Source organism: Stegostoma tigrinum, chromosome 13 (genome assembly GCF_030684315.1).
Source record: "Stegostoma tigrinum isolate sSteTig4 chromosome 13, sSteTig4.hap1, whole genome shotgun sequence".
NCBI lineage: Eukaryota > Metazoa > Chordata > Chondrichthyes > Orectolobiformes > Stegostomatidae > Stegostoma > Stegostoma tigrinum.
Window position 1 is genome coordinate 66,971,666 of NC_081366.1, and position 18,629 is coordinate 66,990,294.

The following is an 18,629-nucleotide window of genomic DNA, read 5'->3' on the forward strand; positions in this document are numbered from 1 at the left end:
AATCCCAGGTGGCATCAGATCCTAAAAACCATGTTGGAAGGCTTATTGCCAGGATTACCCAAATGACTGAGACAAAAATATCCCAGTTATATAGTTTGCCATTAGAGATGCCCCAAATGAATCGACTCAGTTTACTCCATTTGAGTTGATGTTTGGACACAAAGTAAGAGGGCCTTTAAAATTAATTAAGGAAAAGTTGATAGGTCTGAAGTCAGAGATCTCAGAGTTGGATTATGTATCTGAGGTGAGGGAAAGATTAAACAGACTCGGTGAATTAGCTAGACAACATCTGAAGGTGGCACAGCATCTAATGAAGGAAGAAGCAGATAAGAAATCTAAAATTTGGATGTTTGCAGGAGTGGTTAAAGTATTGGGTGATGTTACCAGTGGTACAATATCCCTTCAAAGCAAGATATAGTGGTCCTTATCAGATTGAGAAGAAATTGAGTAAGGTGAATTATCTGGTAAAGATGCCACATGGAAAGAAGCTTTATCAGGCATGTCATGTGAACATTTTGAAACCCTACTATAACAGGGACAGGGAACTGGAGAAACAGGTATTAGTTACTATCTCTCAGCGTGAGAAATCAGAATCATTTGATTTTGATGTGCCTCAAAGCATGTTAAATAATGAGGAAGTTCTTAGAGAGTAGGATAGAATAGTGAGATATCTGTCTGAGGAACAGAGGACTGAATTGAAAGGTTTGTTGCAGAAATATGAGGACATCTGTGGGAATAGAATAGGAAGGACCAGTACTATAGTGCATGACATTGAAGTAGAAAATGCTGTTTCAATAGAACAACAAGCTGCACAGGTATAGAAGGAAATGGAAATGATGCTGCAAAAGATGCCATCGAGCCAAGTCAAAGTGAGTGGAGTTCGCTGATCATCTTGGTTCTAAAGCCTGGTGGTACTTGACGGTTCTGCGTGGATTATCGAAAGGTCAGTGCTGCAACGGACTGTGTGGAAAAAGTTTGACAAGCCACTTACAACACCAAGTTGGACTTACTTCATGGTTACTGGCAAGTACCTTTGTCAGAGAAAGCGAAAGAAGTTTCTGTGTTTGTAACCCCAAATGGGCTGTGTAATTTTAAAGTAATGCCCTTTTGGTATGAAGAACACACCAGCCACATTTCAAAGACTTATGAACAAAGTTGTGGCAAGATTGGCTAATTGTGCCATCTATATAGATGATGACATGATCTTCAGCCATTCATGGAAAGATCATGTGTGTATTTGGCAAAGCTCTTTGAAAGACTACAGGGGGCAAAACTGGTTAAAAACTTAGCAAAAACTGAATTTGCAAAGGCAGAGGTGACATTCTTGGGACATAACATTGGATGTGGAAGGATGACCCCAAGGAACGTAAAAACGAAGGCCATCAAGTAACTTCCAAGACCATTCTTGAAGAAAGGTTCTTCAATTTTTGGGCCTGAGCAGATTCTACCGGAAGTTTTTGCCGAACTTTAGTAATATGATGGATTTGCTAAAGAAGAACATGAAATTTTGGTGGACAAAACAGTGCCAGGAGGCATTTAAGAATTTAAAACCCCCATTAATGACCGCACCAGTTTCAGCTACACCAAATTTCTCAAAATCCTTTAAAGTCGCAATCAACACCAGCAATATTGTGGTTGGAGCTGTGTTGATGCAGCAGGATGATGGCGGAATTGAGAGTCCAATTAGATATTTTCCAAAGAAACTCAATATTCATCAGAGAAAATACTCTACCTTTGAAAAGGAATTATTAAGTTTGGTGCTGGCCTGACAACATTTTAATGTTTATGTTACAAACAATATTTCAGCGATGGTTGTGTACACCACTCTCAACTGGGGTATTTTAATCTACATGGAGGCTGAGTAAACCTAATTAAGACCAATGTTCATGTCGAATTCCTGGAATGTATCTGAAATGATTTCCTGCAAGTTGAAAAACCATCTGGAGCTATTTAACATCCATTATTGTGCAATGACAAAGGATTAAATAATTCAAAAGATAAAGTGAACCAACTTATTTCAGATGTTACAGATTGTAATGGATTAAAGGAAGGAGTGAGCAAATTTGTCAAAAACTAATAAGGCTAAGGGTTGGAAGCATTTTAAAACTTAGCAGAAGGGAACCAAGAAGAAAATGAGAATAGGATATCAAAGTAGATTAACATGAAACATAAAAATGGATTGTACCACTTCTAAAATAAAACAAAGAACTGTGAATGTTGGAAATCTGAAACAAAAACAGAAAATGCTACAGAACCTCAACAGGTATGGCAGCAACTGTGGAGATGAAGACAGATTTAATGTTTCAGGTCCAGTGATCCTTTGTCAGGACTGAAAGCAGATGAGAAAGGGTAGTGTTTATGCTAATAACTTGGGTGGTTAAATTAAGGATTGAATAGAATGCATAGAGACAGTGCTGAGGAGAAGACAAGAAAGGAAAGGGAAACAAAAGTATTACTGATGATAAACTGAGAGAGAGAGATAAATGCTGGGTAGGGTGCTAAGGAGAAGTGTAAATGGCTGGTTGTGCTAAGCCCATACAAAACAGGATTTAGGGTTGTGAATAATGAATGTGGGAGAGTGTGTTCACATTCACATAAATCTCAGTGTCGAGTCCTGATGACTGTCAGGTGCCTTGGGGGAAAGATGAGGTGTAGTTCCTCCAGCTCCTCCAACAAATTCAGCACTGAGAATGAGTAACTAAAACAAGTCAATATTAGTTAAAATGTAATGTTGGATAAATTATTTGGACCAATGGTTGTTAAGCCACCTAGACCTGAAGCTGTACATTCCAGAGCATTGAAATGTGGCCTACATACTTAATAGGGCCATGGGTAATGTTGTATAACCAAGGGATCTAGGGGTTCTGATACATAATTTTTTGAACTTTACATCACTAGTAGACAGGGTTAAGAAAGTGTTTAACGAGCTTGCTTTCATTGCTCAGACCTTTGAGTATAGTAGTTTGGATGTCAAGTTGAGGTTGTACAAGACATTGGTAAGGCCTGTTAGAGTCAAAGAGTCATAGAGTGCTATGACATGGAGACAGGCCCTTTGGTCCAAACTGGTCCATTCCAACCAAAATGTCCATCCTTGCTAACCCCATTTCCTTGCACTTGGCCCTTAACCTTCTGAACCTCTTCCTTCCATGTACTTGTCCAAATGTCTTTTAAATGTTGTTAATGTACTTGCCTCAACCACTCCCACTGGCAGCTCCTTTCATATATATATACCACTCTCTGTATAAAAGAAGTTGCCCTTCAGGTTCCCATTTATCCTTTCCCCTCTTACCTTAGACTGATGCCCCCTAGTCCTCGATTATCCCACCTTGGAATAAAGACTGAGGGCATTCACCCTATTGATGCCTTTCATGTTCTTATACACTTCTATAAGATCACCCTCGGTATCCTACGCTTGAAAGAGTCCTATCTTGTCCAACCTCTCCTTATAACGCAGTCGCTGGAGTCCTAGCAACATCCTTGTAAATTTCTTCTGCATTCTTTCCAGTTTAATAACATCATTCATATAGCAAGGTGACCAAAACTGAACACGATACTCCAAATCTGGCCTTAGCAGCATCCTGTATGACTGCAACACAACTTCCTAACATCTATACACAATGTCCTGATTGATGAAGGCCAGTCAAAGCCTCCTTCATTGCCCTGTCTCCTAGTGACTCCACTTTTCCACTTTCAGAAAACTGTGCCCCTGAACTCCGAGGTCTGTCTGTTCCACTACACTCCTTAAGGTCCTAACATTCACCATGAAACTCCAACCTTGATTTGACGTTTCAAAATACAATACCTCACTCTTATCTATATTAAACTCCACCTGCCATTTCTTGGCCTACTTCACTCGCTGATCAAGATCCTGCTACAATTTCCAATAACCTTCCTCACTGTCCACAATACCACCTACTTTAGTGTCATCTGTAAACTTACTAATCATGCCTTGTACATTCTCATCCAAATCATTGATATAGATAACAAACTGCAATGGGCCAAGCACTGACCCCTGAGGCACACCACTAGTCACAGATCTCCAGTCCTACGAGCATCCTTCCACTATAACCCTCACTTCCCATTGTCAAGCCTTTTCTGAAGTTGTCTACAGTTCTGGTCACCCAGTTTTAGGAAGGATATTATTAAACTGGAGAGGGTTCAGAATTGATTCACAAGGATGTTGCCAGGAATGGAGGATTTAAGTTATAAAAATTGGATGGAAAGGCTGGGGCTTTTTTCATTGGGTCGAAGGACGCTGAGAGGTGACCTTGTAGAGGTTTATTAAATCATGGGGATCTTAGATTAGTTGAATAGCTTGAGTTTTTTCCTGAGGGTGGAGAATGTCAAACCTAGGGGACATATTGTTAAGGTGAAAGGAGAAAGATTAAAAAGGACATTTTCACACAGCGTGGTTCATTTGTGGAATGAACTACAGAGGCAGTGGTGGATGCAGGTACAGATACGATGATTAAAAGACATTTGGATAAGTACATGAATAGGAAAGGTTTGGAGGGATATGGGCTAAACACAGGCAGATGGGACCAGTTTAGTTTGGAAACATGGTCAAGCATGGACTAGTTGAACCGAAGTGTCTGTTTCTGCGATGGATGACTCTATGATGATGAGAAAGAAGTCATCTTTGACAATACTGTTGGAGGTTTTTGGAGCTCTTACTGGCAAAATAGATATAGGAGAATTGATGGATGTGGCGTATTTTGGATTTTGAGAATGATTTTGATAAGTTCCCCCACAAGATGTTAGTCAACAAAATTAGAGCACATGGGCTTGGGAATATTTTCATAAACTAAGAATTAGTTAATGGACATAAACCAGACAGTTAAGCATAAGGAAGTCATTCTTAGATTGGCAGGCTGTGAGGAATACACCAGGAACAGTGCTTGTATATCAATGGTATGGATTTGGAGACCAATAGTAATATTTCTAAACTTGCTGAAGACCGGGACACAAATCACAGGTCCTGGGGCACCCCCTGGGCTGGACCCCTGAAACAAACACAGCAAATCACTGGTCCCTTTGAGCTCCAGGGCTGCCTAATGGTTCCTGATGTACCCTCTAGCTCCATTTCCCAAGCCCTGGTGGATGACACAAAACAAGCTAGTCACATTGTCAGAAAGATGCAAAGAGACTTCAAGGGGATTCAGAAAGGCTAAGTGAGCCAGCAAGAACATGACAGATAGAAAGTCGTGTGGAAGGACGTTATCCACTTTAGTAAGAAAGACCAAGGTGCAGAATATTTCTGTGGTGAGAGATTGGGAAGTGTTGATATTCAAAGGAATCTAAGTTTCTTTGTTCCTTAGAAACTGAAAGTTAATATGGAAGTGCAGCAAACTGCTGTTTTTGCAAATGGGTTTGAATGCAGGAATATGTAATGTTGCAATATCATAAGGATTGTTGTGACCTAAGGATGGATATTTTTGTAAATGGGATGGGGTTAAACAAAGGTTCACCAGATTAATTCTTGGGTTAGAAAGACTTCCAGTGAGGAGAGATTGAGGAGACAGTGCCTCTTCCCTGCCGAATTTAGAACGATAGATGATCTCATTGAAGCATTCAAAAGATGGTAGGAACTCTAGAAGGAGAGGACACCATCTCTGGATAGAACTGAATTGAGATGGATTTCTTCACTTGGAGTAGAGAATGACTGGAGTTCTTTACTCCAGAAGGCTGTGGAGGTTCAGCCATTGACTAAGCTCAAGAGAGCGTGAGCGATAGATTTCTCGATATTTATGACATTAGAGATAAGGGGATAGTTCTGAAAGGTGCTATTGAGATAGAAGATCAGTAACAGTCGAGCTGAATTGCAGAGTAGGTTTGAGGGCTTTATTAATCTACTACAGCTCCTTTTTCTACTTTTCCCGTTTTCATCTGACCCATCAACCTACCATTCATTAAGATGATACCTGATCATCTATCTCAACTCCTCTTTCTTGCACACTTTACCCTTAACTTCCTTTTTACATCAAAGTCCATTGTATCCTGACTTGAATATAGTGTGTTGAAAATATGTAACCACTGAGCATCCGTGGTTCTTTTGGGTTCAGAATACACAACCTTTCAAGTTAGTAGCAGGAAAATGGCATGAGAAAACCACCAAACTGAAACAGGGACCTCCTGATACTTAGATAACAAAGTGTAGAGCTGGATGCACACAGCAGGCCAAACAGCATCTGAGGAGCACAAAAGCTGATGTTTTGGGCCTAGACCCTTCATCAGAAAAGGGGAATGCGGAGAGGATTCTGAAATAAATAGGGAGAGGGGTGAGGCGGGCCAGAGATGGATAGAGGAGAAGATAGGTGGAGAGGAGAGTATAGGTGGGGAGGTAGAAAGGGGATAGGTCAGTCCGGGGAGCACAGACAGGTCAAGGAGGCACGGTGAGGTTAGTAGGTAGGAAATGGAGGTGCGGCTTGAGGTGGGAGGAGGAGAAAGGTGAGAGGAAGAACAGGTTAGGGAGGCGGGGACAAGCTGGGCTGGTTTTGGGATGCAGTGGGGGGAGGGGAGATTTTGAAGCTGGTGAAATCCACATTGATACCATTGGGTTGCAGGGTTCCCAAGCGGAATATGAGTTGCTGTTCCTGCAACCTACAGGTGGCATCATTATGGCACTGCAGGAGGCCCAGGATGGACATGTCATCTAAGGAATGGGAGGGGGAGTTAAAATGGTTCGCGACTAGGAGCTGCAGTTGTTTATTGCGAACCAAGCGTAGGTGTACTGCAAAGTGGTCCCCAAGCCTCCGCTTGGTTTCCCCGATGTAGAGGAAGCCACAACGGGTACAGCGGAACCCCGCAACCCAATGGTATCAATGTGGATTTCACCAGCTTCAAAATCCTCCCTCCCCCCACTGCATCCCAAAACCAGCCCAGCTTGCCCCCGCCTCCTAACCTGTTCTTACTCTCACCTATGCCCTCCTTCCACCTCAAGCCACACCTCCATTTCCTACCTACTAACCTCAGCCCGCCCCCTTGACCTGTCTGTGCTCCCTGGACTGACCTATCTCCTCCCTACCTCCCCACCTATACTCTCCTCTCCACCTCTCTTCTTTTCTCTCCATCTTTGGTCTGTCTCCCCCTCTCTCCCTATTTATTTCAGAATCCTCTCCCCATCCCCCTTTTCTGATGAAGGTTCTAGGCCTGAAACTTCAGCTTTTGCGCTCCTAAGATGCTGCTTGGCTTGCTGGTTCATCCAGCTCCACACTTTGTTATCTCGGATTCTCCAGCATCTGCAGTTCCCATTATCTCTGGCCAAGCATCATCTTAGGAGCAGAAAAGCTGACGTTTCAGGCCTTCATAAGCCCGAAACATCAGCTTTTCTGCTCCTAAGATGCTGCTTGGCCTGCTGCGTTCATCCAGCTCCACACTTTGTTATCTCAGATTCTCCAGTATCTACAGTTCCTATTACCTCCTGATACTTAGCCTGTCTTGCACTGTTAACTGAAGTATTTGCTGAACTATTTCACAGAAGTATTTCAAAGGTTTCACGGGGGCTTTCCTTTGCAAATTTCCCTTCACACTTTGTTGAACTACTTTCAGATTTGCTTGCCGGATGTCATTACCATTCAAATCACAAACAATGCTTGGATGAAATATTTTTGTAATCTTGTAGTTTCTTTTAAACTTGAGATCAAGTTAAAATATCCACTCTGGAGCAAGTGGATCTTAAACCCACATCTCCTGGTTTAGAGGTAGGGACATTGCCACATTACCACAAGGGCCCCTTAACTGGGACCTTCCAGATATTCTCCTAATTAACCTGTATTTAATTCAAGACATTTTCATTGACTTCACATTCTACCATTTGCCAAGACAGGATTTGAACCCAGTTCCCCAGAACATAATACCAGTAGGCATCACCTCAGTTGCTGACTTCACATGACTCCCTTGTTCACAGCCTAGCTCAACACCTTGCTCCCTCATTCACTATCCCTCACTAAATTTCTCCCACTCCCTGCTTTACTCCCTAGCTACCAGGGGCAGTGTACAGCAATGCAGCACAACTGTTTGGAGGGAGCAGTGAGCAAATCCCCATCACAAAATTTGAATTATTTTAAATATTAGAATAATTGTTTTCCTCAAATATGACTCATTTTATTGACCTGTTTCTTTTTGATACAGACACCTTGCTGCAACATTGCCTGCAATAAAATGATGGGTGCATGGGTGGTTAGTGTGTCCCTGAAGTAATGGTGATGACCAACAAGCCATTGTAACATTTAGAGACATTGATATGACAGTATGTAATTAAATGAATGGAGCAATACATAGAATCATGTTACAGATGAGCAACAGACGAGCACAGGCTTAATGGAGCAATGCGTGGAATCATGTTACAGATGAGCACTGGCTGAAAATAATGGTAGCATAATGTGATCGGTTAGTCAAATCACACGATACATAAGCATTATGTTAAAGACAACGGTGGCATGATGTGATAGGTTAAGTGTAGAGTAGAACTCCATTGTGGCAGGAGATGATTAGTTTAGAAAGACAATACAACCTAATGTGTTTGGTTATGCTAATGATACCAGATAAGCATGGCAACTAGAAAAGTACAAAAGTAGCGAGCCCCAAGCAGTCGGGGCAGTCGGGAAACCATTTTTCTGATTGTCACAGCTTTTGTATGCAAATAAAAGTTTAACTCCTTGAGGAGTTCTCTGTCTCCTGCTGTTTTAAACAGAGAATTGAGAAGGACCTCTCCACCACACATTATCATTTCATTTTTCTGACATTGGTTCTGAATTGTTGTGCATGCTTTGAGGTTTTCACCCTTAAACACAAAACCGAAAGTAATGCTATCATTCAGTGCTCTAAGTCCTTATAAGGGTTTCATTTTTCATCTTCGTGTCTCACTCTCTGTGTTGCTGTATGAAGCCTCTGCTGCTGATGCTATAATTGAAGTTCAAGTTTCAGAGACAGTTGCATCTCCACGTGTACTGGAGCATTTACTGTGAACATAGTTTCTGTTTGAAATTATTTGGAGAAATTTGGACCTTTGTGTTGCCAGAGCCTCAAGGTCAGCGCCACTCTGAGGAGAATGTCTACAGACTGTAAAATGGTGGAACAATACAACAGTTCACAGTCTCCTGCTGATTTGGGCTACATCATGTGTGAATACTGTATCGAGAGTCCAACACCGGCTGCAAAGACATGTTTAAAATGTGAAGCTTCACTTTGTGCTTTTCATTTGCAACCACATCTGCTCAAACCAACCTCCAGTAGACACATCCTTATTGAACCTGTAGCTGACCTCACAAGTAGGCAATGTCCTGACCATAAGGAACTCTTACAGTTCTATTGTAAAGATGATGCTGTAAGTTTGTGTGGTGGTTGTATAATAGTGGGTAGACATAAGTCCCATACACTGCAGAGTTTGGAACAGACGCAAGCCTCTATTCAGGTGAGTGATGCAGTTTCTGATATTAATAGCAGTGATTTTGCTGATGATCAGCATTAATTAAAACAGATTACAAATGGTGCTGAGTTAATCCAGTGTTTTCTTACTGACCTGGACCTTGGTTTACAGCTGGTTGCTTCTTGTAAGTCAGATTTGCTTCATCCTCTTTCTCTTACATCCTGAGAAAACAGGCTGGGCACTAGAAGGGGCACTGGGCACTAAAGTGAGGCTAAGATTGCCCCCACCAGAACTGGCACTCCAGGGCTCAGGGCTGTAGAACAGAGCATAAGGATCCTGTGTAAAACTGCAGGATTCTGTCCTCTGAGCAGTAGGGACAGGGCCACCACTATGGGGGGAGTGAGGGAACACCCGTGGAGGAAACTCAGTGGGTGAAAATACTTTTCACAGCACAAAGCAATTGTTGTTCTGGGCAGCACGGTGGCTCAGTGGTTAGCACTTCTGCCTCACAGCACCAGGGACCTGGGCTCATTTTCACTCTTGGCCCACTATCTGTGTGGAGTTTGCACGTTCTCCCCGTGTCTGCGTGGGCTTCCTCTGGGTGCACCAGTTTCCTCTCGCAGTCCAAAGGTGTGCAGGCTAGGTGGATTGGCCATGCTAAATTACCTCGTAGTGTTCAGGGATGTATAGATTAGGTGGGTTTGCAAGGGGATGAGTCTGGGTGGGATGCTGTGAGGGCTGGTGTGGACTTGTTGGGCCAAAGGGCCTGTTTCCACACTGTAGGGATTCTGTGAGACTTATGGGCTGCATGGACAATAAATTCTGACACAGCCAATGATGCCTAAATCCCATGAATGAATTTAAAAAAAATTCTGTATTGCAACTATTCTGTGAATCATTTTCTATCCACAACTGATCGGCTTACTCCTGAAAGTGAATAATTTCTCTTTTACACTCCAGTTTGAAACCTTTTCTAAACACTTTCCAGAATGAATTGCAGACAGAAGTTGAGAAGCTTCGAAGAGTCCAGCAGAGTTGTTCCAGCAAACAGCGAGACTTAGACAGAAGTGAAGCTGAAATACAGGTAGGGAAAAATGGAACTGGAACTGGATTCACTCTGAAATCTGCAGCCATGTTGGGCAAAATTCTAGGGACGTCCTGAGGAATACAGGAATGGCAATAGGCTATTTACAACCTCATGCTTGCTCTGCCTAGCCATGAGATCACAGTTGATCTGTGGCCTAACTCCATCTTCATACCATTGACCCACACTCAATGACCCTGGTGGATATAGTGCTGTTAATCTCAAATTTAAAATTAACAATTGAGCTAGCATCATCTGCTGTTTTCAGGCATGAGGTCCAAATGTTTGCCATGCTGTGTGTTTCTAAATTTCACTCCCAAAAGGTTGATATCCTATCATCCTACATTTCCTAACCAATGGAAACATTTTCTCTCTATTACACTTCCATCTTCCCTTAAAACCTTGTAAAGTCAATCAATTCACTCTTTAACCTCTTAAATTCTAGGACATAAAATCCTGGTTTGTATAAATTCTCCTCATAACTTAATTCTTGAGGGTTCAAAACTCAAGGTAACACTGTTGAAACTATAGAATACAAAGAGTTTTTCCTCCCAGTGGAAATCACCCACTGTTTGTCTATCTTTAACAGCGATGGGTTAGTGATCTAAAGAAACTGCCCTGTCTCTGGAAAGTGCCATGTTTTCAGGGTAACAGCTTTAAGGAATGGCCGTTCGTAATGAGAGTTGGCTTTGGTTTCAGATAAGAATCAACGAACTGAAAGAAAATCTACAGAAGATCTTCTCTGAATGGAAGAGAAAGCTGGAAGAAGGTGAAGCATCCACAATGTCACTGATTGATGAAGAGGGTCTTCGCATACTTTCACAGATTAGAAGCTGTTCCGGAGCTTTAAATCAGAGAATGGAACTGATAACATTAATTGATAGGGAAACCCAGAATGTAATACAGAAAGATCCTGTCTTCTTTATTCAGGTACATCTTCAATTTACACAGGACCAGGACTGGGGTTAGAAAGTTTCTGTGAGGCTAGTAGGAGGGCAAACTTGTTAGAGCCCAGCACTGGATCTACCCTTGCGTCCCGCCCCCAGAGTGTCGGTGTCCTCTTAGTCCCTACCTTTTGTTTGTTGGTGTCTCCTTAGTTCTGTCTTTCATGTGTTGGTACAATCTCAGAACAAACAGCAGTGAAATGTGGGTTTGTCCTCATTCCTGACACTAGCCCCACCTACTGTTCCACGCTAAACTCTTTCCTGTCAATCCCAAATTCATTGTTTAGTTCCACTGTGTTGCTTTATTCACTGACTGATTTGACTTTCTCTCTTAATTCACAGAACTCGAGGCAGCTCCTTTCCAGGTAAGTTCCTCTCAGTCATTTAGTAGCTGCTGCTGATAGGATCAGAGTGAAAGTAGAAACACAGCTTGGAACCTTTCCCAGATACTATGCTTTCATACAGTGGGAGTATTAAGTGAGAATTAGGAGATTCTACACATACACTGACAACACTCGGCTCAACCTCACCACTGCTTCTGTCCACCTTCCATTGCCTCTGAATTTTTACTCAATATCTAGACTCAAATAAGCACAACTACCTCCAGTTGGACATTGGGAAGCCATTTTACTCTATCTGTACTACGGATTAAATTCCTTAGCCATTGATTCAAGCCCCTACTACCTGAGGCTGAACCAAACTGTTTACAACCTCAGCATTTCTTTTGACCTGAGCTGAGCCTGCAGACAGATATCCTCTCCATTACCAAAATCTCTTTTTTCACATCTGTAAGCATTACCTGTCAGTTATCTCAACACATCTGTTAGAAAATAGGTGGAAGAGTAGGCCATTCGGCCCTTTGACCCTGTTCCACCATTCAATATGATCATGGCTGGTCATTAATTCTATACCTTGTCCTGCATTCTCTCCATGACCTTTGATATATATGTCTTCCTTGAGAGCATTCGCTATTTTGGCTTCATCCACTCTCTGTGGCAGAGAATTCTGAAGGCTCAACACTCGCTGAGTGAAAACATTTCCCCTTGTTTCAGTTCTAAATGGCTTAGACTGTGACCTGTGTTTCTATACTCTCTGGTTGTCAGGAACATCTTTCCTGCTTTTACACTGTCTAGTCCTGTTAGAATTTTATAGATTTTTATAATATTCCCCCCGCCATTCTTCTAAGTAGCAGTGAACATAGTTCTAACTGATCCACACTCTCTTCATATGGTTTGCCTGTCATCCCAGGGATCAGTCTGGCAAACCTTTGTTGCATTCCCTACATAACCAGAACATCCTTCCTCAGATAAACAGACCAAAACTACACACAGTACTCCAGCTGTGGTCTCACCAAAGTTCTGTATAATCGCAGCAAGGCACCCTTTGTAATATTCCCCCCGTCATTCTTCTAAGTAGCAGTGAACATAGTTCTAACTGATCCACACTCTCTTCATATGGCTTGCCTGTCATCCCAGGGATCAGTCTGGCAAACCTTCATTGCATTCCTACATAACCAGAACATCCTTCCTCAGATAAGCAGACCAAAACTACACACAGTACTCCAGCTGTGGTCTCACCAAAATCCTGTATAATCGCAGCAAGGCACCCTTAGTCCTGTACTCGAATCCTCTCGCTAGGACAGTCAACACCACCATTTGCCCTCTCCACCACCTATTGAACTTACGTGCTTAATTTCAGTAACTGGTGCACAAGAACACCCAAGTCTCATTGTGCATTCCCTTTCCTAGTCTATCATATTCAGAAAATAATCTGCCTTCCTATTTTTGCAATCAAAGTAGATAACCTCAGATTTATCCACATTATACTTTGTCTGTCATGCATTTACCCATTCACTCAACCTGTCCAAATCTCACTGAAGTATCTCTGCATACTCCTCACAGTTCGCCCTCTCACCCAGCTTTGTGTCATCTGCAAACCTGGAGATATTACATTTAGTTCTTTCATCTAAATCATTAATATATGGTTGGGGTCCAAGCAATGATCCCTGTGGTAGCACATAAGTCATTGCCTACTGCCCAGAAAATTACTTGTTTATTCTGACTCTTTTATTTCCCATCTGCCAACCAGATCTCTATCCATGTCAGTACACTACTCCTAATTCGTGTGCTTTAATTTTACATACAAGTTTATTTTTGAGTCTCTTCTGAAAGTCCAAGTTAACCACATCCTCTAGCTCCCACGATCAACTCTAACAACTACATCCTCAAAAGAATTCCAGTAGATTTGTGAAACAGGATTTTCTATTTGTAAATCCATACTGACACTGCCCAACCTGTGACTGTTTTCCAAGTGCTCTGTATTAAATCTTTTCTAATGAAGTCTAGTATTTTCCCCATTCCCAATATCAGGCTAACTAGTTTGTAATTCCCTGTTTTCTCTCTACCATCTTTCATAAATAGTGGCTATATTTACTGCCCTCCATTCCATGGGGAATGTTTCAGATTCAGAATCTGAATATATGTCCTCTGGTGCACTCACTGTTTCTAGGGTCACTTCTTTATGCACACTGGGATGTTGATTATTGGCCCTGGATATTTGCCAGCCTTCGACCCCTCTAATTTTCCCCACATCATTTTCTTACCAATACTGATTTCCTTCTGTCCCTCCTTTTTCTAGATGCTGACTTTTCCAACATTTTTGGGAACATTATCAACATTGTGAGCTTCTTCGTGAAGACAGAACTAAAATATTTATTTAATGGGTCTGCCAGCTCTTTATTTCTCACTGTAACTTCCTCTGTTTCTGACTCTAAGGGGCCCTATATTTGTCTTCACTAATCTTTTCTCCTTGCATAGCCATAAAAACTTTCACAACCAGTTTATATATTCCTGCAGCTTACTCTCATAGTCTATACTTCCCCCTCTTAATCAATCTCTTTCTCTTCCTTTCCTGAAATAGGAATTACTCCCAGTCATCAGTCTGAAGCTGTTTTTGGCCAATTTGTACACCCATTCACTGGATTCAATACTATCCTAATTTCCTTTGTAAGTCATGCAGGCCCATCTTCCCCATTTTATTTTTGTTACACAAGAATGAACAGTTGTTGTAGTTCACCTCTGCATTCTTTAAATATTTGCCATAGTCTACTCACTATCATCTCTTTAGATTTTGGACCCCAATCTCAGAATCAGCTATGTCACTCTCCATCTTAATGAGAAATTCTATCATATTATGCTCACTATGTCCTGCCCAGTGAGAATGTCAATTATTCCCTTCTCATAGCAAAGTACATAGTCTAGGATGGCCTGTTCTCTCATTAACTACTCAATGTACTGATTCAGAAAATCATCTAATACTCACTGTAGGAATTCCTCCTCTATTGTGTTGTTACTGGTTTGATTTACCCAAACTATATGCCAATTAAAACTGCCCTTGATTACTGATGTGATAATGGGAACTGCAGATGCTGGAGAATCCAAGACAATAAAATGTGAGGCTGGATGAACACAGCAGGCCCAGCAGCATCTCAGGAGCACAAAAGCTGACGTTTCGGGCCTGGACCCTTCATCAGAGAGGGGGATGGGGTGAGGGTTCTGGAATAAATAGGAAGAGAGGGGGAGGCGGACCGAAGATGGAGAGAAAAGAAGATAGGTGGAGAGGAGAGTATAGGTGGGGAGGTAGGGAGGGGATAGGTCAGTCCAGGGAAGACGGACAGGTCAAGGAGGTGGGATGAGGTTAGTAGGTAGGAGATGGAGGTGCGGCTTGGGGTGGGAGGGAGGGATGGGTGAGAGGAAGAACAGGTTAGGGAGGCAGAGACAGGTTGGACTGGTTTTGGGATGCAGTGGGTGAAGGGGAAGAGCTGGGCTGGTTACACCTCCTCCCACCCACCCTCCTGCAAAAATTCCATCCCCTATTCCCAATTCCTCCGCCTCCGCCGCATCTGCTCCCACGATAAGACATTCCACTCCCGCACATCCCAGATGTCCAAGTTCTTCAAGGACCGCAACTTTCCCCCCACAGTGATCGAGAACGCCCTTGACCGCGTCTCCCGTATTTCCCGCAACACATCCCTCACACCCCGCCCCCGCCACAACCGCACAAAGAGGATCCCCCTCGTTCTCACACACCACCCCACCAACCTCCGGATACAACGCATCATCCTCCGACACTTCCACCATCTACAATCCGACCCCACCACCCAAGACAGTTTTCCATCCCCACCCCTGTCTGCTTTCCGGAGAGACCACTCTCTCCGTGACTCCCTTGTTCGCTCCACACTGCCCTCCAACCCCACCACACCCGGCACCTTCCTCTGCAACCGCAGGAAATGCTACACTTGCCCCCACACCTCCTCCCTCACCCCTATCCCAGGCCCCAAGATGACTTTCCACATTAAGCAGAGGTTCACCTGCACATCTGCCAATGTGGTATACTGCATCCACTGTACCCGGTGTGGCTACCTCTACATTGGGGAAACCAAGCGGAGGCTTGGGGACCGCTTTGCAGAACACCTCCGCTCGGTTCGCAATAAACAACTGCACCTCCCAGTCGCAAACCTTTTCCACTCCCCCTCCCATTCTTTAGATGACATGTCCATCATGGGCCTCCTGCAGTGCCACAATGATGCCACCCGAAGGTTGCAGGAACTCATATTCCGCTTGGGAACCCTGCAGCCCAATGGTATCAATGTGGACTTCACCAGCTTTAAAATCTCCCCTTCCCCCACCGCATCCCAAAACCAGCCCAGTTCATCCCCTCCCCCCACTGCACCACACAACCAGCCCAGCTCTTCCCCTCCACCCACTGCATCCCAAAACCAGTCCAACCTGTCTCTGCCTCCCTAACCTGTTCTTCCTCTCACCCATCCCTTCCTCCCACCCCAAGCCGCACCTCCATCTCCTACCTACTAACCTCATCCCACCTCCTTGACCTGTCTGTCTTCCCTGGACTGACCTATCCCCTCCCTACCTCCCCACTTATACTCTCCTCTCCACCTATCTTCTTTTCTCTCCATCTTCAGTCCGCTTCCCCCTCTCTCCCTATTTATTCCAGAACCCTCACCCCATCCCCCTCTCTAATGAAGGGTCCAGGCCCGAAACGTCAGCTTTTGTGCTCCTGAGATGCTGCTGGGCCTGCTGTGTTCATCCAGCCTCACATTTTATTGTCTTGATTACTGATGTTCCTTTATCGCTTGTAGTTATAATTTCCTGCTTAATGCCCCCATAACATTACAACTTCAGTCCAGGGGTCTATATACAATTCACAGTATCATTTTGTGGTACTTCTAAAATCTATGCATACAGATTCCACTGGAGCTAATATCTCACTATCCTTTTCATGTCTTCTTTAACTAGCAATGATATTGTCGTGATTGGAACAAGAGCCAGGCAGATCTTATTGACTGTGGTATCCCTGAATGGGGTTGTTAATCTGGGCCAATCAGGAAGCCCTGGCTGACTAATGTAAACATGAGATTCAGAGAGTCTCCTCATTCTAGGGACTGGCTTTCCTCTGGCTGGTCAGAGCCTGTGTACTGTATGCTTGTAAATAAAGGCTGACTCGGTGACGGGATGCCAGCCTCTGTGCAGTTATTTCAGCTACCCCACCTCCTATTCCACTTTGTCTTTCCTTGGTAAAATCTGAATAGCCCTGGATATTCATTTTGCATTCCTGATTACCCTGTAGCCACATCTCCATAATCCCAATGATATCATTTCCATTTATATCTATTTGCATCACTAATTCACCCATCTTATTGTGAATATTCTGCACATTATGAATAAAACCTTGAGTCTTATCTTCTCAACATTTTTAGTCCTCTTCACATTGTTTTGCACTGTGGTTCTGTTTGATTCTTGCCCTTGAATTGTCTACCCATCTCTTTCCTTATTATCTGTTTTGCCTTTTGATTTTTGTGCTTCTTTCCCTCTCCTCTGTCCCTGTATAAGTTCCATCCTCCACAACAATACCATACTTACCAGGCCTGTCCGGATGTAACACATCCAAATTTTGCTGGTCCCATCTGCCCCAGAACTGGTCCCAATGCCCCACGAATCTGAAACAACCCCCACACTCACCATCTTCCTAGCCACCTTTTCATCCGATATATCCTACTATTTCTACTTTGTCTAGCACATGATACTGGTACCAATCCTGAGATCACAACGTTTAAGGTACTACTTTTTAACTTTCTTCCTAAATACTTATGTTCTGCTTTTACTGAGGACCTCGCCATTTCTGGTTATGTGGAGATCATTTTGACTGCAGGGATTCTGATATTTTCAGGATGGGTTGCTGTGGAATGTCAGTACAAGCTTTAGAAGGAGGGCGCTGATCACTCATTCCCCTATAGGCTTCTAATCTAAATGAAATGTGCCACTTATCAGATCATTCTCTCCTCTTCAATTCCAGAGTGACTGAGATTCAGAACATCACAGAGCTAGACGTTCCAGTGATCACCCTGAACCTGTCCAATATATCTCAACATCTCCAGAAGAAGCTGAGTGGATGGGAAAGATACCACTCAGACATATTGGGAATCATCAGTAAGAACATGTAATTTTTCTCCAATCTAAGGGAATGACAGCAGGTCGGGTTAGTTGTGTTTATATGGCTGGGAATATCCCTGAACTTTATGTCAGCTCCCCTTGTGAGTCTGAATCAAGAACCTAAGATTCATCCTCTGAGCCCAGTGACATCTGCTTCAAACATTCCCTGCTAGAATAGGCAGAATAGGCCAGAGGTTCACCCAGCACAGTTTAATGAGTGATGGGAAAGGAATTACACACTGTGAGGTTGTCTCTTAAAGGGACACTGTCCCTCACAGGAATGACCACAGCTCCACCCATCATGGGCCAGAGTAAGAATCAAGATGTCTTTTGCAGAATGCCATCTCTCACAGGCATGCAAGTTCCATTAAGTAGTACGGTAAAAGATAAGGCATATTGTCTTTCCCAATTTAGGTCAATACAAAGATCTAAGTTCATTTTTTGAAGTATGGTCTCTGTTGTAATGTAAGAAAATAAAAGAATGGAATCTTAATAACTGTAGTGTTGTCACTTTAAGAGTGATGTCCCTTTATTAGGCCCAGCATGCAGATAAGCCTGTACTTGCATGCCATGGTGTGACTTGAGGTCACACCACATTGTAGCAGCCAGGACACAAGAGATATGTAGGGATCACAATGTAATGTCTGTATTTGTTCGACTGTAACTAAGGCCACCAGAGGTCTTCAAGTAAATGGAATCCAGGCACTTCATTTTGGTGCGCAATG

General features: G+C 43.1%; 1 protein-coding gene across 1 annotated transcript in view; it reads left to right on the forward strand.

Annotated features, from left to right (window-relative positions):
* LOC125458465 (tripartite motif-containing protein 14-like) overlaps positions 1-18,629 on the forward strand; it is a 42,046-nt gene that overhangs the window by 14,340 nt on the left and 9,077 nt on the right. Inside the window, exons 3-6 of the mRNA XM_059650512.1 lie at positions 10,356-10,451; positions 11,151-11,381; positions 11,738-11,760; positions 17,768-17,901. Coding sequence (XP_059506495.1) covers positions 10,356-10,451; positions 11,151-11,381; positions 11,738-11,760; positions 17,768-17,901 — 484 coding nt within the window. The remainder of the gene's footprint in view (positions 1-10,355; positions 10,452-11,150; positions 11,382-11,737; positions 11,761-17,767; positions 17,902-18,629) is intronic.